At 38.1% G+C, this 19,618-nt stretch overlaps 5 protein-coding genes across 23 annotated transcripts in view; 3 read left to right on the forward strand and 2 right to left on the reverse strand.

The window, feature by feature from the left end:
• The first annotated feature begins 37 nt into the window (after positions 1–37).
• On the forward strand, positions 38–3,693 carry LOC124866280. 3 transcript variants are annotated; one of them, XR_007037770.1, is made up of 8 exons: positions 38–1,025; positions 1,813–2,091; positions 2,169–2,466; positions 2,542–2,823; positions 2,909–3,169; positions 3,249–3,353; positions 3,446–3,471; positions 3,552–3,693. XR_007037770.1 is itself a non-coding variant. In XM_047361992.1 (8 exons), the coding sequence occupies exons 1-8, from the start codon at positions 950–952 to the stop codon at positions 3,663–3,665; spliced, it is 1,398 nt and encodes a 465-aa protein (XP_047217948.1). In that variant the 5' UTR covers positions 40–949; the 3' UTR covers positions 3,666–3,693. The 3 variants fall into 3 exon arrangements, 2 of the variants coding, with proteins under 2 accessions (XP_047217948.1, XP_047217947.1); XM_047361992.1 differs by having other exon boundaries at positions 40–1,025; positions 1,840–2,091; positions 2,185–2,466; XM_047361991.1 differs by having other exon boundaries at positions 44–1,025; positions 2,185–2,466.
• On the reverse strand, positions 3,676–7,883 carry LOC124866281. Its single transcript, XM_047361994.1, has 9 exons — positions 7,780–7,883; positions 6,476–7,625; positions 5,916–6,227; positions 5,559–5,834; positions 5,410–5,466; positions 5,167–5,316; positions 5,001–5,057; positions 4,804–4,863; positions 3,676–4,722 (listed from the first exon to the last, which is right to left on the reverse strand). The coding sequence occupies exons 2-9, from the start codon at positions 6,540–6,542 to the stop codon at positions 4,709–4,711; spliced, it is 993 nt and encodes a 330-aa protein (XP_047217950.1). The 5' UTR covers positions 6,543–7,625; positions 7,780–7,883; the 3' UTR covers positions 3,676–4,708.
• Positions 7,884–8,084: 201 nt separating this feature from the next.
• Positions 8,085–9,852, forward strand: LOC124866283 (allograft inflammatory factor 1-like). Its single transcript, XM_047361996.1, has 6 exons — positions 8,085–8,228; positions 8,393–8,454; positions 8,552–8,618; positions 8,706–8,747; positions 8,893–9,058; positions 9,434–9,852. Exons 1-6 carry the CDS (start codon positions 8,210–8,212, stop codon positions 9,519–9,521), a joined length of 444 nt encoding a protein of 147 aa, XP_047217952.1. The 5' UTR covers positions 8,085–8,209; the 3' UTR covers positions 9,522–9,852.
• A 33-nt stretch (positions 9,853–9,885) lies between these two features.
• Positions 9,886–13,452, forward strand: LOC124866282 (casein kinase II subunit beta-like). The gene is made up of 7 exons (XM_047361995.1): positions 9,886–10,027; positions 10,323–10,398; positions 12,411–12,513; positions 12,597–12,712; positions 12,798–12,873; positions 12,971–13,160; positions 13,261–13,452. Exons 2-7 carry the CDS (start codon positions 10,327–10,329, stop codon positions 13,349–13,351), a joined length of 648 nt encoding a protein of 215 aa, XP_047217951.1. The 5' UTR covers positions 9,886–10,027; positions 10,323–10,326; the 3' UTR covers positions 13,352–13,452.
• Positions 13,453–15,853: 2,401 nt separating this feature from the next.
• LOC124865762 (protein 4.1-like) overlaps positions 15,854–19,618 on the reverse strand; it is a 48,561-nt gene continuing 44,796 nt past the window's right edge. For all 17 annotated transcript variants that reach the window (XM_047361148.1, XM_047361149.1, XM_047361146.1 and 14 more), the window contains one exon: positions 15,854–18,807. In XM_047361148.1, the coding sequence (XP_047217104.1) occupies positions 18,778–18,807 (30 nt within the window). In that variant the 3' untranslated portion in view covers positions 15,854–18,777. The remainder of the gene's footprint in view (positions 18,808–19,618) is intronic.

Here is a 19,618-nt window from a genome sequence, read left to right on the forward strand (position 1 = left end):
TCAAAACCCATCACAACAAAATAAGAGGAGCATCAATTATGAAGGAAACTAGTTTACCTCTTTTTAATTAATCTGAATAAAATGTCTATATATGAAATTATTTATGCCCTTCTCAATAATGACTGGACAAATCCTTATAGGCATTACAGCAATCAGACCCTCTTTACATTTGCAGAACAGCTTTTTAGATATTAACAATACTACTTTGACGATTTATCTTTGGTTATGATCTCCAAGTCTTTGGGGTTGGACGGCTTCCTTTTCGTCACCCTAATCTTTAGCTCCTTCCGATAGATTCTTATCAGTTTCAAGCCGCGACTCTGGCTGGGCCACTTTTGTTCAGAAGAAGCATTTTGGATCAAATTTAAAGACAACTTTTAACTCTTAATCTGCCAGGCGTATGACTAATTGTGGGTTTAACTGTGCTGGTTACTTTTTCATTTGAGAATTAGACCAGCTTCAATTGAAAGCTGGCTTCCAGCTGTGTTTTTGCAGCTCATTTAACTCAGATCAGAACCTTTAGAGAAGAACCAAAAACTGAACCACTAATGTATGGCAGCTCACACTGGGTTGGGTTCAGCTTTTCATTTTTCAGAGCACCCAATGAACTTGACTCACACATGTGTCATGTAGAACCAAACACACTGACATTTCCCCTTAATGGAGTAAAGTGTCTAAAATAAACTCTACAAACATTTTTTTAGCATATCTGGCATCCATGTGAGAAATAGAAGAGATGACGTTAAAAGTAAAAGTTACTTTTACTCAAATATCTTAAACGCAGGAGAACATTAGAGAGAAAAAATCAGGTCAGATGAAGGATTTTTTTAGTGAACAACATCTTGTCATGATGCGTCACAATGTGGTTTCCTGGACATGTATTTTAAGAAACTGGTGCACTTAGAGAGTTTGGTCATATTTACTCAAGAATAGAGCTACTGAAAGAAGGATGAACCATCAGCCTTTGTATGGACTATATCTCATTATATTTACTTCATGGACATCAGATGCACTTTATTCATCAGGTAATTACAACACTTTTATTATATCTAATCAGCTTAGTTAGGCTGTATTCAGTATTCCAGTATTTATTAGTGTGATGGGTTGCTTCATCCTACGAACTGAAGAATTCACAGCACTCTGTTGTACTTAAGCTTGATGCTTATTCTGCTAACATTTTGTATTCAGTCATAAATTCTGAATGTTGTTGCTTTGCTGTTTTTCCTATCATGACAAATAAATATAAGAATTGTCATTTTCTCACAGAGGGCCATGTTTCACAATGACTACTGCTTTGGATTTGAGATTTTCTTCAAAAAAGCACAAGCTAGTTTACACCTTAGTCCTTGATGCAGTTGTCAAGGGTTCTGGTCCTGGCCCGTTGACGTTTGCTGCATGTCTTCCCCCTCTCTCACCTCATTTCATATCAACTCACTTTCGAAAAATACTGACAAAAATAAAGGCCAATAGTGCCTAAAAAAAGCAAGCACTAGGTTTCTTAAACAGGGCTTTAGATTTTAGTAATGGCTCAAAATGTAACATATAGCTCAAATGTCTTTGAGTTGAACAGGAAACGAACGATAGAAAGCCTGTTAAAAGTTATTCAGTGTAGTTTAAGTTTCAGTTATTTGTCTAATCATAATTTGCTTCCTAATTGTACATCTCAGAAACAGGAAATAACCAGGAATTGTTGTAGAAGTGAAACTAAGCTAGATTACAAACTATACTTAAATAGCTGCTTTAAAATGACTGGGTTCAAGCTTTACTTATATTTCTCATTAAAAACCTAAATGTATTTGTTGTTACAAAAAGATCCTGTGCAGATGTTTGCTCAACCAGGAGACAGAGTTACTTTGCCATGTGGTTTACCTTCTGTTGGATCCTGCTCTTCAATAAACTGGACAGAGAAGTTTTATGTATGGGATTCTGAGGTGGTGACGGCTGGAAAAGTCACATATTTTAAAGAAAACAAGTATAATCTGCTAAAGGATTGCTCCCTGGAGATCCCTAAAATGGAGCGTCATGATGCCAAGTTGTACACTTGTGAAAGTGGAGCTCTGAATTCAAGTGTTTCCCTTCGGTTTCTTGATAGTAAGTATGATTGTGGTTCATTAAAGTCTCAAAGTGACTGAAAGTGACTCAAAGTGATGAATGAGAGAGAAATTTAGTTTTTTTGTTTTACAGTTAATGAGTCCCAAACAGAGGACACAGTAGAACTTCACTGCTCCCTCAGTACATTTCTAGGATATGTCCCCTGTAAAAATGACACAGGCATTAATATCATATGGACAACTGAGAATGATGTTCCAATCACCGGTAAAAGATTTAGATTTGAGAATCCATCTGTTTGCTTCTCAAAACTGATCATCACCAAGAAAGTGACCGACCATCACAGGGCATGGAAATGCCAAGTAACCCAGAATGATGTGGTTAAAGCCATCGCCAGTTATAAGACAACAATAACAGGTACTAAGCTGCACAAACAAATTAAAACTGTAGTTTAATATGTACAAAGGGTAAACTCTGTTTTCTTCCTTGTAGATGGGCTGGAGGAAGTGTTTGCTGCAGTTGGTGAGTCAGTGTCACTCCTTTGCAGAAACACTTTCTCTCTCAGACTTGAAGACAGCATAGAGTGGACTCTGAATAAAAAACCACTGGCTGACATGTTACCTGAAAATGGCCAAACAAATGTATTTAATGTGAGCACAGACTCATCATTAGTAATCAATACACTGATTCCTCTGTATGCTGGAGACTACCAGTGTATGGGTTCCTCTGATGAGCAAAGAGTGTTTCACAAATTCAGGCTGCACACCCTCGATGGTAGGTGACAAATATACATCCCAACAACATTCAGAGAGTGTGAGAGTTATGAAATGTTAAATTTACATATTTTTTTATCTTACAGTTACTGCAAAGACAGACCCAGAAGGCGAAAATCTCACTTTGACCTGTTTGCTTACTTGTGCAAAAGAATGTGAAGAAAACTTCAACTTAACTTGGTCTGGAAGTAGCCGAGAGGGCTGGCAGGGCAGATTATTGAATGTTAATAACACCTTGATCAATGAGCTTCTTCTCCCAGTTTGGCCAGTTAGCTCTGATGAAATAACCTGCTCTGTGTACAGAGAAGGTTCACTGATGGCATCAAAAAGATGGCACTCTGTTAAATGTATGTATGCATGGTTACCTTAATGTTAAATATGATGTTTCAGCACAAACAAAAGAAAATAAGGCTTCAATCTCTTCAGTTCTGCAGACCCTTGCATGGATAGGTCTTCCTCTGGGCCTTTTAATATGTGCAGCAACAGCAGGAGTTTTTATTCACTGGAAGAGGAAGCGCAACCAGGATTTGGGTAGTGAATCTGATAGAGGAACCCCTCATCTAAACTTTCACTTTTGGATAATGTACTATATGCCGTAACTTCTGTTTTCTGTTTTGTTGCAGTTGCCAAATTGTCAAACATCTCAATGGTAAAAAATATGGAAAAAGCATCCTATTTGTGTCAAGATGATATATCAATATTTGCTAACATCTGTATTGTTTTTCACAGACGCATATTTATGATGCCATTCAGGATGAGGAAGTAGAGCAACAGAGACAACTAAATAGAGAAGTGGCCACCACTGATGACGGTCTCTACAATTTATTACAAACTGTAAACTAAAGGAAATAAATATTGCTCTTTGTCTTTATTTAAATGCTGGAATGTTTTTTTTGCCAACTGAACATAATTTGCAAAAATACTTGTTCAAGAGAATATTACATTCATACTTTTGATGAAATAGAACCTATTGAAAGACAGTAATGTAAGACTCCTTTCACTCAAAAGATACAGATAAAATAAAAATGTACTCACTGGCAACTTTATTAGCCACACGTCTAGTAGTTGTTAACACAATTAAACCAGCCAAATCACACTGTAGCAGCTCAATGTATTTAGCATCTAGACATGGTGAGGATAGTTTGATGTAAATCAAACCAAGCTTCAGAACGGGGATGAAAGACGATTTAGGTGATGTTCAATGTAGCCTGATTTTTGATGACAGGGGGGCTGATCTAAGTGTTTTGGAAACCGTTTATCTACTGGGGATTTCACACACAAACATGTCTCCGGTTTACAGAAGCTAATCCGAAAAAGTATCCAGTCAGCAGCCCTGGAAATTCCTTGTTGTTGGCAGGGGTCAGAAGAGAATGGGCAGACTGGTTTGAGATAATAGAAAGGCGACAGTAGCGCACATGTTGCAACCAAAAAATGAAATACAATCTGAATGCACAACACTGAAGCAGATGGACCATAGAAGCGGAACATCACACCAGGTGTCACTGCCAGCTAAGAACAGGAAAACCGAGGCTACAATTCAAACATTCAGGTTCAACAAAAGTAGACAATAAGAGATTGGACAAATGTCACCTGAACTGATGTGTCAGAATTTGGTGTAAACAACATAAAAGGATCTATCTCGCCTTGTATTATCAAAATGGTGGTGGTGGTGTAATGATGTGTTTCTGGCACACTTTGGGCGCCTTAATACCAACAGAGCCATTTTAAATGCCATAGCCTAGCTAGCAAGGTGTACCTAATAAAGTGGCCAGCAAGTGTATTGATTACACGTTCACATAGATGCAACGATTAAACTTATTGGAAAAGAAAGGAGTCAAATCTTCAGTGTTTTCCACGAATAGCCAGAAGATTTCTAGATTTCAGATTCACGATTCTATAACTACAAAAAAGAGGAGAATGTTGGAATTTGTGTGTGAATATAATCAATATTGAAGCATTGTATTTACTTTAATATACTTACAAGTATGCATTTGAACCTCCTCTGGAAATGCATACAAGCTGTTGATTTGGTCTGTAGCATCTGTGGGTTGGATAAACAATTCTCAATTAAAACATGTAAAATGACATTTTAGGTGATATGGAAGATAATCAGAATAATAAATGGTATAGTTCAAATATTTGCTAAAAAAGGCAGCAAGAACATAAGTTTACTCTAACCTGGTGAACATGGAAGAGTCACATTCTCATAGAAATCCTCAGACCTTTGAAAGCAGCCTGATTGACAAGTATAGAAAAGGCAAAGACTATGTGATGTACATTTAAAGCTTATAAGTCACTCGCAAAGTCAGTGTAGCAAAATGAGGAGCGTTTAGACAGAGCCCACCTGCAGAATTCCTCTGGGATTTCAATCTCTTATAAATAAACAGTCCTGTCAGTGCTGCAAGTGTGATTATCAAGGTAAGGACCAGGACTACAACCAGAATCGAGGTTTCATTTTCATCTTTCTCATTAGCCTTAAAATCCTGAAAAAAGGCTGGACAAAACATGAAGAGGAAGCGATTTAACCATCTCGCAAATAAGGACCACTGTTATACTGCATGCAGAAAACTAAAAAAGCAAAACACACCTGGCTGAGTTTTTGTAAATGTAGGACTTGGAACCATTGTGATCTCAGACACATCTTCTGTTTAATCAAACAGAGAAAGAAAAATAATAGTAAGAATTATATACAACAATATCGAAGGTAATGCTAAAAAGATCTGTTTATGATCAGACCTTGACGACTTTTGACATGGAGATTGATCTTTGAGCAGCGCTGACTTTGTCTGACTATATAATCACATCTGTACCAACCGCTGTCACTGGCAGACACAGACGGGATTGTCAGGAATACTTCCTTCATTTCAGCCCTTGTCAAATCAACAGGAACAGAGTTGCTCCCTTTCAGCTTTGCCCATGTCACATTTGAAGGGGCTGTTTCTGCATCCTCTGAGCAGTTAAGCGTCACAGGCATGCCAGGATTTGCCGTCTCCACTTTAAGGGTTCTGCAATCTGAAAGATCATAAAGTAGCATGTGATCTACCCTGCATGTTCTTTAAATTTATCTGTAAAATTATAAAATAAAGAATCTACCTTTCACTTTTAAAAATATTTCTGTGACGTTAATTTTGTCCCATCCTTTCCAAATTTCAAAGTTGTACATTCCTTCATCTGATTTCTGCAGGGTTCTCAAAAAAACACATGTTTGTCCTTTTCTGTTTGCTTCCAAATTCACACGTTTGGCATCTTGGGATTTTTTTGGATACTGAAATACGACTGTGGGGGAACTGGCATCTGTGTACTTTGTCAGTCTGATTCTGTAGCAGGTCAGTGGATCGGTGACGTTGAAGTTTAGACACAACAAAGCCACATCTTCTACTTTAAAAGCTGACACAGTCTCACTCCCTGCAGAGTCAGATTTTGATAGAGTCAAAAACAGACAATAAATATAATCACTGTGGATGGTAAATCCTGCATGATTAAAAATTCTGTGTCAGAATAGCAACGCCTACAGATTTATTCAATTTTTTGGCATACCACTATCTCATCTGGTAACTACTGCAATTTAAATATACAAAACCAACATTAAAATATACTAATATGGAATACTGACTGATGTAATCTAATAAAAACAAGCCCAAAAAGAAACTTACCTCTGCATTCGGGTGCAATATTTAATAAAAATGCAAAAAGAAAAACCTGAAAATGCAAGCCAGCCATTATGTTACTAATGCAGCAAAGTATGTAGAGTTTTCCCTTTTGTACCTTTAGGTAAAGTTCCAGACATTCTCAGTTCCTTTGTATAAACTAAAGTGTCAACTTGAAACTACAAGGACAAAGAACATAGTTTTATTCTCTTTTTCATTTAGCAACAGTGCCATCGAGTGGCCAAAAAACATTAACTTCCTGATTGACTTGAGCATTTGTGAAACTACAGGTGCATCTGAATAAATTATGACATCATTGGAAAATTATCTTAATATAGAAATTTGAAATCAAATGGGATTTAATTCAAAATTATTGTGTAAGGCTAATTAAAACACAATTTTCTTTTCACATAATTTTTACTACAGCATCGTTATGTTACAGCCTACACAGCTAAGGAGAAGATTGTTTACTGCTTAGGCAACTGTACACCAGACAGTCTCCTAACCCTCCAATAGGTGTGTAAACCACAAAAGGCCATTTTTAAAACAGCTGGATGTTCAAAGAATTCTGTGTTCAAGCATATTAATGGAAAATTAAGTGGAAGGAAAAAGTGTGATAGCGAAATAGGAAAAAGCAATAGGGATACCAGAGGCTTGAGAGGATTGTGAAGCAAAGCCCATTCAAAGGTTTTAAGAAGATGCACACAGTGTAGATCACTGCAGGACACAGAGCCTTAAGGCTAACCACACACAGACCCAGAACGTGGGCTCCAGTTGTCTGGGGAGTCTTGTCTGGGCCTAGATGGAAAACAGCTGGACTGTTGCCCAGTCAAAAGTCCTATTTTGTGATGAAAGAAAATGTTGCATTTCATTTGAAAATCAAGGTACCAGAGTCAGGAGGAAGAATGGAAAATTGTTTGAGGTCCAGTGTGTAGTTTCCACAGCCAGTGAATAAATGGGAACCCATCTCATCTGCTGGAGTTGGTTCACTGTGTTTTAGTAGAGCACTTCACGCTCCTCTCTGCTAACAACCATTGAGGAGATGCTGATTAATTTCTTTTTATTTTTCATAAGTATTTCCCTACTGCTGGAGGGTTGCTGAGGAGAAGGGGTTCCCTCCCGAACTTGTTGCGCCCGTGACCTGATCAGGGGCAACCTGAAGGCAATGGATAAATTAATGTATGCAACAAATCTGTATAATTTATGAGTTTCAGTTTTGAATTAAATTTCAAATGACTGAACTCTTCAGGGATATTCTAATTATTCTAATTGACTGAAGTGTACCTGTATTAAGAAAGTTTTTAACTTACCTGCATAACCTTGAAATTCTTTTTCTATTTGTATCTTCTTTGTTTTACTTTCAGGTATCTTGTTTATCTCTTCATCAACTGATAACAACCTCCCATGTTTCAACAGTACTGCTTCCTTAAAACAGTGAAGATACGTAAGCCTGCTCATACACTGTACAGAGGTGAAACATATCAGTAAGCACATCCTAGGAAGTATGCTGCAGGTGCCCAACATGCAAAATTACTGAATGACACAAATTTTCAGAACCAGCATGTTGAAAAGTGTGGATTTTTGTTTTTGCAACACATATTTGACCTCAGTTCTCTGCAGCCTTAAATGTAAGGCAGGAACCTCACCCAGACCTCACTTCCTCTTCAGATACAATTTACAGCCACAGTGATTAAAAACAGTCGCTGTTAGTTTAACAGTTTCCCAGCACAGCTCACACAAATGGATAACAATGCTCAAGGTATGCTTGCATTTCTCTGCTATAGTTTGAATTTTAAAGCTATACTAACACCAATCCAATATGAAAAATCATGCAATTTTCACTTTTTATGAATTTTATTTTTGTTGTTGTTGTAAGAATTGATTGAATAACTTGTTCAACTTGTTCTGTGTTGTTTTTAATAGGAGGTAAAGCGTATGGCCTTCTCAAGTCTCAACAGGAGGAAAGACTTAACTCTATAAATGAGGTGAGCTAGAATAAATGGCACATTTAGGCAATATTGTTTGGATACATGGAGACACAAAACACAAGAACTGACCCCATCCTGGTGATCCCATCCTCAGGCGTTCCTCTCAGATTCAAAGTACGCAGACGAGGAAGATCTGGCAACCAATCTTGAAATGTTTAAAAGTCAGTTTTTTACAGTTACAAATATCTTCTCTGTTCACATTTGAAATTCTGGTGTAATATTCTGTAAAACATATCTTTGTGTTTTAGAGAAATACATGGAGTTTGATCTCAACGACAAAGGTGATATAGGTAAGGTCCAGGCTTCTACAAACTGTATCAAAAGTATTTTTAGCTACAGAGACAAATGTTTACTTGCTCGCTCAGTCATGACAGTATTTTCACAGGCCACGTATAACTTGTTGAATTTACTTCTTATATGTGCACAATGTTCCAGATATGATGGGGTTAAAACATATGCTGGAAAAACTCGGATTGGCCAAAACTCACTTAGAACTGAAAAAGATGATGTCAGAGGTGGTTGGAAGTCCATCGAAGGACACAATCAGCTACCACGACTTCCTGAACATGATGCTGGGGAAACGAAATGCAATTCTGAAGCTGTAAGTACAATTGGGTTTATAAATGTATAGATATTAAATCTTACATCTTACATCTGAGGCTTTTGGATGTGTTCATTATTGTGTCTTTGTGATAACAAGAAATGGATTTATCTCTTGCTGTATACTTAGACTAGGCATGGACTGCTGTGAGACTGTCATGATAGCTTTGAGTAAAGTAGAAGAGATTCATTGTGCTGACAGTAATTTAAAACAAGAATGTATAACATGAGCTAATAGGTTTTATTTTTAACAGAGGGGGTAGTGAAAAACACTAGAAAAACACTACCACTTAGGCCATTTATCTGGCATCTTATAAGAAACTGTGTGATCGAAATTTTTAAATAACAAACACAATGTTTGTTTTCTTCTGTGAAGGATCCTAATGTTCGAAGGAATGGGAAAGGAGCATGAGGAGAAGGATGTTGGTCCACCTTCACGCAAAACCTTCTCAGACCTTCCCTGAAGTCTCAATCACATTTGGAAAGGATGTTTTTTGCTATTTCTGCCACATTTAAGAGTCCTTCTGATGGAGTCTGGGTGTAAAACAGCAACAAATGTCATTAAAAACATACTTTTAAAAGTAAGGTGCATTACTGCAATAGTTTTCCATTAAAGTGAAAAATCATAACAGAGTAATGGCTTAGTTGTAGGCAGAATAGACATAATGGTGGCTTGAAACTTTTATGCATAAAAAAATGTTTTCTTTTATGCGAGCTAAGATCACAATGTCAAATTTTCTGTTACATCCGGTGTGATGGAATTATTATTTGATTAAAAAGGTTTATAAAAACAAACTGTGACATTCTTATTAAAACGAGTTATAATTTGTTCAATGTTACCATTTCCTGTTAGCACATTAGCATGTTTAGACCATTATTTTGAAAACCTGCGCCACCGGAAGTTGGTCACCGTGAAAGAGAAGAAACGCAAAGCCTGCATATTTATATATTATTAGACACATTTAAAGGGGTAAGTAAATGTAATCATGTGTTGTAATTTAGATACTCGCATGTGAGAGTACTTTTTCCAACAAATAATTTCCAAACTACCCTACAAGCTACATAGCAACTCGACAGCTACCAAGCTAGCGTGTACAAGAAGAGCTAACGTAAATTGCGGTAAATCTAAACCACATCTGAGCTCGTATCCAATATATGGCGGATTATCTTGTTAGAATGGCTTGCTTTCAGTTTTTTTTTTTTTTACGAAAGTAGCTTTTGGTTAGCCGGGGATTGTTGCTATAAAGCGCTCTGCTGTTTGTCAGGAGGATGAGCAGTTCGGAGGAGGTGTCTTGGATCTCCTGGTTCTGTGGACTCAGAGGAAACGAGCTGTTCTGTGAGGCAAGTTCCACTTTTACTTTGAAAATTCGATACATGAGTAAAAATAAGAGCTCCTTTATAAAGAAATCTGTGACCATACATGTGTCCCTTAACTCAACGGTTCTCAAAGTTGGGTTCTGAAACTCAGTTTGGTTCCTGAAAAACAATCTGGGGGCCCTAAAATATGTAGATTTGACAAATTTCTTAGAGCCTTATGTCAACATAAACAAATCAGTTGAACTGAGCATTAAATAAAATTTTAAATGATACAAATTCCGTGTATGTGGGTTACAAACAGAGGATTAACGGCATTTTAAATGCTGAAATTCTGGGGTAAACCTTGTACTGTAAAATACCACGATGGTTAAAACACATTATCATTATCTCCAGAAAATCAGTCAGCATTGTTTTTAGGTAGATACCAGAGATAACGTTTAAGGAAGTTTTTATTTCAACCATTGTAACTTCTCCTGGTTGTAGTTCTGTTTTTCTGTTTCCAGGTTATAATAGTTTTAGCAGTTGGTCTGTATGTTTTATGCAATATCAGAATAAAATGTCTACAACAGAAGGGGACCAATGGTAGAAGGCTTTTCAAAGTAATTTGATGTGTTTTTAGCTTCAAACCATGTACTTTATATTTTTAAGTGGGCTACCTATCTATCTTCAGTTTCCATAGTATTGGAAAGGGCTCACTCAGCTTGACCACATTGTACAAAAAATGTTTTTTTTTCTTTGTGATAGTAAGATGATTCATTTTGTTCTAAAATCTGAGAAATAGAAATTCATTTTAATTTCCTTAGTCTAGAAAATCAGACAATTCATTTATAAAAATCCATGTTTTTTTGCAGCTCTAGACAAATTTTATTTGGAAGCATTGACGGCGAAAGTGGCTTTTTGAATTAAAAAGTGTGCAGACCCTTTTCATAGACTGAGCTAATAACTAACAGTTTATTTTTTGCACTGATTCAGTTTTAGCGTGCATATTTTTCACAGGATTTTATTTTCATTTTTGTTGATTTAGCCATGGACATTATGGTCATATTGGTCATGGTCAAAGTCTTTAACCTCTGCTGGTACCTACAAATAAAGTGGAAAAGTATTCATACCCCTTTTTCACAAATTCAGATATTAAAATCCAAAACAATGATGCTCAAAAAATGAAAGGAATGCTTTTTAATCTGAGTATAAAATCAAAACCTCTGGAATATTGATCTGGTCAGTCAATTAGTAGTGGGGGTTGTTAATCAGTGTCAGCTGTTTGAGGTTAATGAAATTAACAACAGGTGCACTTAAGGGGCAACAATGAGATGACCCCCAACAACAGGAATGGTTTTGCAGGTGGGGGCCACAGACAATTGTTCCCTTCTCATTTTTGTACTACTTTTCAGTGGTTTTGCATTGATCAGGGTCAGTATCACTACCGGTAGCATGAGGCGAACATTATGCTGCCTGCAACGTTGTTCAGCATGATCGGCTGTGTGGTGGGTCGGTGTTGGTCTGGGGCAGGCATATCCATGGGGGGACGCACAGACCTGTACCTGGAGGATAAACAAGCCTACTGTCATTAGGTATTGGGATTAAATCCTTTGACCCATTGTTAGCCCCTTCATTGTGGCAGTGGGTCTGGGGTTCCTCCTGGGGCATCATAAAGGCCAGCCTCATGTGACAAGAGTTTACAGGCAGTTCCTGGAGGATGAAGGAATTAAAAGTGTTAAAGTGTTGCTTACATTTTTTGAGCAGGTGGTTGTATGAGGTATTGGATATTCAGTTTAATACAACAAAACGAATGAATGAACAATTAATTTGGCAAACATAAAAATAAAAACACTCACCAGGAATTGTTTGTCTATACTGAGCATCCATACAGTTACCCGCTGGTTAGCCTGGCACAATTTTAATCTCTTACTTTCTGCCCTGGCAGCATCTACATAATCCCATTAGGCTCTCCTGTAATGCTTTAACCTCAGTGTGTGGTAGCAACGGTACCTACTGCTGTCAACAGCCTTTAATCATCCTCTGTTGCTGTATTTTAGGTTGATGAAGATTACATTCAGGACAAGTTCAACCTGACGGGCCTGAACGAGCAGGTGCCTCATTACCGTCAGGCTTTGGATCTGATTCTCGACCTGGAGCCAGGTGAGGTTATAAAGAAGTCTTAGTTTTGGTTCAAAAGGGGGAAAAAACTGATTTTAATTTCCTAAATGACTTTTCTGTGACAGATGAGGAAACTGAAGATAACCAGAATCAGAGCGATTTGATTGAGCAGGCAGCTGAGATGCTCTATGGTCTTATACATGCACGATACATTCTCACAAACAGAGGCATTGCACAAATGGTAGGCCAGTGCATAATGGCTTAGTGTCACAGTCTCTCCAAATCAATCATCAGCGGTAATCTTTCATATTTGTTTCTCTCTTCAGCTGGAAAAATATCAACAAGGAGACTTTGGCTATTGTCCCAGGGTGTACTGCGAGAATCAGCCAATGCTTCCTATCGGTGAGGCCGACTCTTTCCCAACATCACATTAAAATATTTCTTCCTCACTTCATCATCATAAAACATTTTCTTACTGTTTGCTTTCTGACTAATCTAGGCTTATCAGACATCCCAGGGGAAGCAATGGTGAAGCTTTATTGTCCAAAGTGCACGGATGTGTACACTCCAAAGTCCTCCAAACACCGCCATACAGATGGAGCCTACTTCGGCACGGGATTTCCTCACATGTTGTTCATGGTGAACCCGGAGTATCGACCAAAGCGACCAGCCAACCAGTTTGTACCAAGGTTTGTTGCTGTTTGGAAAGATTTTTTGGTGTGTTTTAAACAGGGGGAGGATCTGGCTTCATTGTGTGAACCAGGAATCAACTTTTCTTTTCTTTTTCAGGCTATATGGTTTCAAAATTCACCCAATGGCTTATCAACTCCAGCTTCAGGCTGCGTCAAGTTTCAAAAGCCCGGCAAAGACAATTCGCTAGAAACCAACTTCGCTATGACAATGGACTCAAACATTATTTCTTTGACTTGTTTGAAGCAGTGAACTATATATTCCGAATAAAAAGCTTTACAGTTACCTAAAGCCAGCTTTGTTTGTACTTTTATACTCAGATATTTAGTTGTAAATGTCGGGAAAATTACAATAAATGCACTTTTGCAAAGTTAATTTTATGTAGATGCCAGTGGATCGGTTCATATTATCCTCATAAAGGGAAAATCCTGACCGTTCCTCTGATGGTTCTCCATTGAATCATGCTAAATGACACATGAAATAATTTGTAGCACAATTATTGGCACCCTGCAACCCCTACTTGCCAATAGGACAACACGTCTGTAAAATGTCATGAGGTTGTAGCCCTCGCAGAGAACAATCCAAGCATTCCGCTCAGCAACCTTTCTAGATTGTCAGAGTTCTGGTGCTCTTGTATCCTCTCTTCAGTTCACCCTACATGTTTTCTAGAGTCCCCAGGGCCTTTGCAAGAGAAACGGGCCCACAGCATCACAGATCCTCTACTTTGCACAATAGTGGGTATAAGATGGTTTTCCAGGTATTCCTTCTTTTACAGGTCCTTCTCAAAATATTAGCATATTGTGATAAAGTTCATTATTTTCAATAATGTCATGATGAAAATTTAACATTCATATATTTTAGATTCATTGCACACTAACAGAAATATTTCAGGTCTTTTATTGTCTTAATACGGATGATTTTGGCATACAGCTCATGAAAACCCAAAATTCCTATCTCACAAAATTAGCATATCATTAAAAGGGTCTCTAAACGAGCTATGAACCTAATCATCTGAATCAACGAGTTAACTCTAAACACCTGCAAAAGATTCCTGAGGCCTTTAAAACTCCCAGCCTGGTTCATCACTCAAAACCCCAATCATGGGTAAGACTGCCGACCTGACTGCTGTCCAGAAGGCCACTATTGACACCCTCAAGCAAGAGGGTAAGACACAGAAAGAAATTTCTGAACGAATAGGCTGTTCCCAGAGTGCTGTATCAAGGCACCTCAGTGGGAAGTCTGTGGGAAGGAAAAAGTGTGGCAGAAAACGCTGCACAACGAGAAGAGGTGACCGGACCCTGAGGAAGATTGTGGAGAAGGGCCGATTCCAGACCTTGGGGGACCTGCGGAAGCAGTGGACTGAGTCTGGAGTAGAAACATCCAGAGCCACCGTGCACAGGCGTGTGCAGGAAATGGGCTACAGGTGCCGCAATCCCCAGATCAAGCCACTTTTGAACCAGAAACAGCGGCAGAAGCGCCTGACCTGGGCTACAGAGAAGCAGCACTGGACTGTTGCTCAGTGGTCCAAAGTACTTTTTTTGGATGAAAGCAAATTCTGCATGTCATTCAGAAATCAAGGTGCCAGAGCCTGGAGGAAGACTGGGGAGAAGGAAATGCCAAAATGCCAGAAGTCCAGTGTCAAGTACCCATAGTCAGTGATGGTCTGGGGTGCCTTGTCAGCTGCTGGTGTTGGTCCACTGTGTTTTATCAAGGGCAGGGTCAATGCAGCTAGCTATCAGGAGATTTTGGAGCACTTCATGCTTCCATCTGCTGAAAAGCTTTATGGAGATGAAGATTTCATTTTTCAGCACGACCTGGCACCTGCTCACAGTGCCAAAACCACTGGTAAATGGTTTACTGACCATGGTATCACTGTGCTCAATTGGCCTGCCAACTCTCCTGACCTGAACCCCATAGAGAATCTGTGGGATATTGTGAAGAGAACGTTGAGAGACTCAAGACCCAACACTCTGGATGAGCTAAAGGCCGCTATCGAAGCATCCTGGGCCTCCATAAGACCTCAGCAGTGCCACAGGCTGATTGCCTCCATGCCACGCCACATTGAAGCAGTCATTTCTGCAAAAGGATTCCCGACCAAGTATTGAGTGCATAACTGTACATGATTATTTGAAGGTTGACGTTTTTTGTATAAAAACACTTTTCTTTTATTGGTCGGATGAAATATGCTAATTTTGTGAGATAGGAATTTTGGGTTTTCATGAGCTGTATGCCAAAATCATCCATATTAAGACAATAAAAGACCTGAAATATTTCAGTTAGTGTGCAATGAATCTAACATATATGAATGTTAAATTTTCATCATGACATTATGGAAAATAATGAACTTTATCACAATATGCTAATATTTTGAGAAGGACCTGTATATGGCCCAACCACATCTTGTGTTTGGTAACAGAAAACTCCATGTATGTCTCATCTGACCACGACAGACAATTCGTTAGAAGTAGAAGGTAGCAATTGCTGGTAGATGGGGTCTAAAGGTGGTTTTGGAGCCTCCTTTACCATCAGCTCTTCTTACACGAGCAGCAACTGTCTTGTAGACTTTTCCTGACTAAAGATAAACACTCCTACCATTCTCTCGTCTTTCCCACAATGAAACCCGATCTAAGTAACATGTAGTATTTATTCTTTATATAGTAGGCTACAGTTCACACAGACAACTCAACAAAAATGCAAGTGAATGCATATTTTATTTTCTTCATAAAAAGACAGAATTCACAAAGCAACAATAGTTTCTTTGTCTAAAACCTACTTTTGCTTAATATGAAATACTACTTTCCATCCTGGACACAATTGTGTTTTTTTCTTTTTGTTTTAAATGAATGGAGCTATAATAACAGATTCTGTTTGGAATTTAGGACAAAAAAAGGAAATATTAGTAAGCAGGTTCTCTAAACGTTAGTCAAAACGTTCCTCTCTATAGAAAAAGCACAAGAAAACAGCGAGTGCAAATCTACTCAAAACTATGTGGTTAGAAAGGCGTTACAAACTTGTCTGATAATGAATGCAACAACGACATCTACCTGAAGCCTCAAAGCTTGTTAAAACACCACAATACATCAAAAATTACATGAAACGGTTCCGACTTTACAAATAAATTACTGTATAGCAGAACATAAAAAAGACAATCTGTGCTCCTGTGAGAGGAAAAAAAAAGCCACATGAACTCTGGCAGCTGCCTTCATCTTTTACATGTGTGGTAATAATGACAGACAAGTTTTCATTTTCATTGACCTCACTTGACTCAACATGAATGTACATTTACAACAGACATGGATATATACTGATGGCAATAACTCATACAATAAGGAGGTCTGTGGTCATACGTAGAACATCAAAACCTGAGATAAGTCGACCAAAGTGAGAAAAATGTATTGAACAAATAAAGTGCCTCTCAATAATGTACACACCCCTATTAAATTGCCAGGTTTTTGTGAGAAACCTGTATCCACACATAATGTCACATATATCCTTCATAATTTGTAAAAATGTAAAAAAATAAAACAGCTGCAATGGTTGGATAAATGTGCACACTGGTGCTCTGTTAAAGCACCTTTTGATTCAGTTTAAGCATAAGCAGTCAGTCTTAAGTTTATACCTGCCATCAATTTGAGTAAATCTGACTTACAGCTGCCTTAGCAGGATCTTACTGATTTTTGCTTTGTTTAGCTTGAGCTAAACTTTGCAGATTTAGCAAAGGATCTAAAGGCAAAAATAAAAGATCCCCATTTCATATATACACCATGGCACTGTAAAGAAAATATGGGACAACAGCGGCTTGACAAAAACTGGACATTTTGCTAAAACTGACGAAAGGATGTGGAAGAAATTGGTTAGGGAGGCTGACAGCAACCTGAAGGAGCTGTAGGGAGTTTTGTTAATGGATATTTGATTTGATCCTAATATGTCCAGACTAATGGGGAAAACACCTCGGGAGCTTCGCAGTGCGTCTCGTCCATCAATGGGCGTGCGGTGCAGAAGTGAGCTGACACAGGACTGGTTATACATCTACAACCTTGGATAGTTTTTTCCGAACAGAACAGGTTCAGAAAGGATGGTTGGGATCTGAACCTTGGGCGCCACCTACCGACCAGATGCTGCAGGTTTGTTTGATCGACAATAAACAGGGCTTGTTTTTGTCTCAAGTTGGATAAAAACATGAACGGTTCTATATACCAGTCAGTACTGACCCAAAACCTTTAGATGAACCTTTTTTTTTTCAGCATCGCTGTGATTCAAAGCATACGTCAAAATCAACAAAACAATGGCTTCATTCAAAGTAACGAGTTCAAAACTAAATCTGACAGAAGATCTATGGGGTCACCTAAGGATGCCAGTGGACAAGAGATGTCCTCCCAATCTGATACATATTAAGACGTTTGCAAGGTGAAGTGTGCACATATTACTGAGTAATAACAGAGTAGAAAATCGAGACAGAAATTGAATCAACAGGTAAGTTTGTGCACACTTACTCAAAGAGCTTGTTGCAGCCTTTTTATTTTTCATATTGTTTCCCTTTTTAAAAATGTGCCTTTCAGTTGAATTTTGCAGAATCAATTTCACATCATGTGTGGAAAAACGTTTTGAAAGTCCAAGTTTTTTATAGCATGACAAAAACCTGGCATTTCAGGGATGTGTTTACATATTACAGAAGCCACTGCATGTAAAAAGTAATTCTGACTTTTATGATAATGAGTGAAACATGGCTTATGGGGAGCGCTTCTTTGTAAATGGATGAAAAGTTTGGTAAACTCGGTGGACTACAAGAGGAAACCAATAAGAATGATTCAGGTTGATTCAGCTGGTCACCTAGAAATCGAATGAGCAGATGGATATGAACAACTTAAAACGTTTTTACAAATACTATAAAAAGCATATTTTTATAAAATAGAGAAATATTAGAAAATAGATCAATTTTTAGTTCAAACTTTACAAGAACATGTAGGCTACTGGTTCCATGCTGGTTCGGGGAAGCAAAGATTTAGGACCTTGCTTTTTGTACCTGAGCAGCGAATAATGCCGAAATTTGAGCACAGAATATATCTTTGTTGACGTTTTAAATGTGAGGTATGTCATTTTAATAATAGTAATAATAATAATAAAAACATCTCTCCTGAATTTAATAAGACAAGTAAACAACAACAAAAATAAGAGTTCACTTGAATGTCGTCTTAACGTTTTCCCCGAGTAGCACCAAGGGCATTACTGTTAATCATCACTAATTATCGCTGGTTTTTTTTACCTGAAGCTCTACATCTGTAGAAAACCACTATGAGACAACAAAAGCATTTCAGAGCAAACATAACTGAGATCACTCAACTGAAAAAAGGCTGGTTTTTAACCAATCAAAAGTGTTCACTAAACACCAGGATGATATTTGAAGCATGCGATCAGCAGCCCCTACCTACAGTGAAGAGCTCAACTACAAAAACAGGATCTACAAGAAACAGTCTACTCAGTTGTCAGTCCTTTCAGATGCAGATTTCTGGGGTCTTTCTTTTGTGCGCAAACAGACTTGGTCACTGTGTATATGATGAGTGTCGCAGTCTAAAGGATGTTGGAGGTGGTGAGTCAAAGGGTCGAGGGAGGACTCTGTTACAATGCTGATGCTCCGCCATGTTTCTCCTGAAAGACAAACAGATGTTTGTTTCATTGGGTTTAAAGAAAAAGTGGAATTTTCCCTTCAAAAATCTGAACCACTGGCCAAATTAAATATTTACACAACCTGGGAACCCAAAGTGAAGGGATTATATGTATTTTCTGACTTTTTAAAGCCTTTAAACACTCAAATATGTTTTATTAAGCACTGAATGTCTAATTTTTCATATATCCTCTTTATTAAAGACTATTTTATGAATGTAGCCTCTTATAGACAGGGCTGTAATGGGACAACTATCCATCCAGATACAGACCAGGTAAAAGTGAAGCAATGTGTTCAGTGCCACAACAGAAGAGGATTAGATGGAGGTACTTTCCACAGCTGTCCAAAATAACTGATGAGAGATTTTATGTTACAGACCAAGAAAACGTAATGCATAATTGGAAAAAAGTAGAAAAATAATATATGGTTTTCACAATATTTTACAAATAATCTGAAAAGTGTGGCACTGGCATGTACCCACAGTGGGATTGGTGTTCGCAGGTAAATGTGCACTGCTAGTCCCCACTCTGCACACAGACCTAGACCCACCCATATCGCACTAAAGCACATTTTTTCCATGCTTGCTGTGCTCCCTACATGATCTGTAGCAAACTGCAAACTGGACATTTTATGGCTTGCTTTTTGGCCAATCTTCCATAAAGACCTGATTCAAGGTTGCAACATGATAAAATGTAAAAAACTTTTGCAAGGTACTGTATGGCAACCCATTTTGCCACATATTGTGTTTTTCAACATCGGAGAAATTCTATTAATCCACTTGCATACCCTACCAGG

This window comes from Girardinichthys multiradiatus, chromosome 3 (genome assembly GCF_021462225.1).
Source record: "Girardinichthys multiradiatus isolate DD_20200921_A chromosome 3, DD_fGirMul_XY1, whole genome shotgun sequence".
Classification (NCBI taxonomy): Eukaryota; Metazoa; Chordata; class Actinopteri; order Cyprinodontiformes; family Goodeidae; genus Girardinichthys; species Girardinichthys multiradiatus.

Coding starts and splice junctions, on each gene's coding strand:
- LOC124866283 (XM_047361996.1), top strand. Junction 8,619..8,705: donor CAATCTTGAAATGTTTAAAA/GTCAGTTTTTTA, acceptor TTTGTGTTTTAG/AGAAATACATGGAGTTTGAT. Junction 8,748..8,892: donor CAACGACAAAGGTGATATAG/GTAAGGTCCAGG, acceptor ACAATGTTCCAG/ATATGATGGGGTTAAAACAT.
- LOC124866282 (XM_047361995.1), top strand. CDS start 10,327: ATGAGCAGTTCGGAGGAGGTGTCTTGGATCTCCTGGTTCTGTGGACTC. Junction 12,713..12,797: donor ACAGAGGCATTGCACAAATG/GTAGGCCAGTGC, acceptor TTCTCTCTTCAG/CTGGAAAAATATCAACAAGG. Junction 12,874..12,970: donor TCAGCCAATGCTTCCTATCG/GTGAGGCCGACT, acceptor TGACTAATCTAG/GCTTATCAGACATCCCAGGG.
- LOC124866280 (XM_047361991.1), top strand. CDS start 950: ATGAACCATCAGCCTTTGTATGGACTATATCTCATTATATTTACTTCA. Junction 1,026..1,812: donor AGATGCACTTTATTCATCAG/GTAATTACAACA, acceptor TGTTACAAAAAG/ATCCTGTGCAGATGTTTGCT. Junction 2,467..2,541: donor TTATAAGACAACAATAACAG/GTACTAAGCTGC, acceptor TCTTCCTTGTAG/ATGGGCTGGAGGAAGTGTTT.
- LOC124866281 (XM_047361994.1), bottom strand. CDS start 6,542: ATGGCTGGCTTGCATTTTCAGGTTTTTCTTTTTGCATTTTTATTAAAT. Junction 6,228..6,475: donor TATTGCACCCGAATGCAGAG/GTAAGTTTCTTT, acceptor CTGACTCTGCAG/GGAGTGAGACTGTGTCAGCT. Junction 5,058..5,166: donor ATCCCAGAGGAATTCTGCAG/GTGGGCTCTGTC, acceptor CTTGTCAATCAG/GCTGCTTTCAAAGGTCTGAG.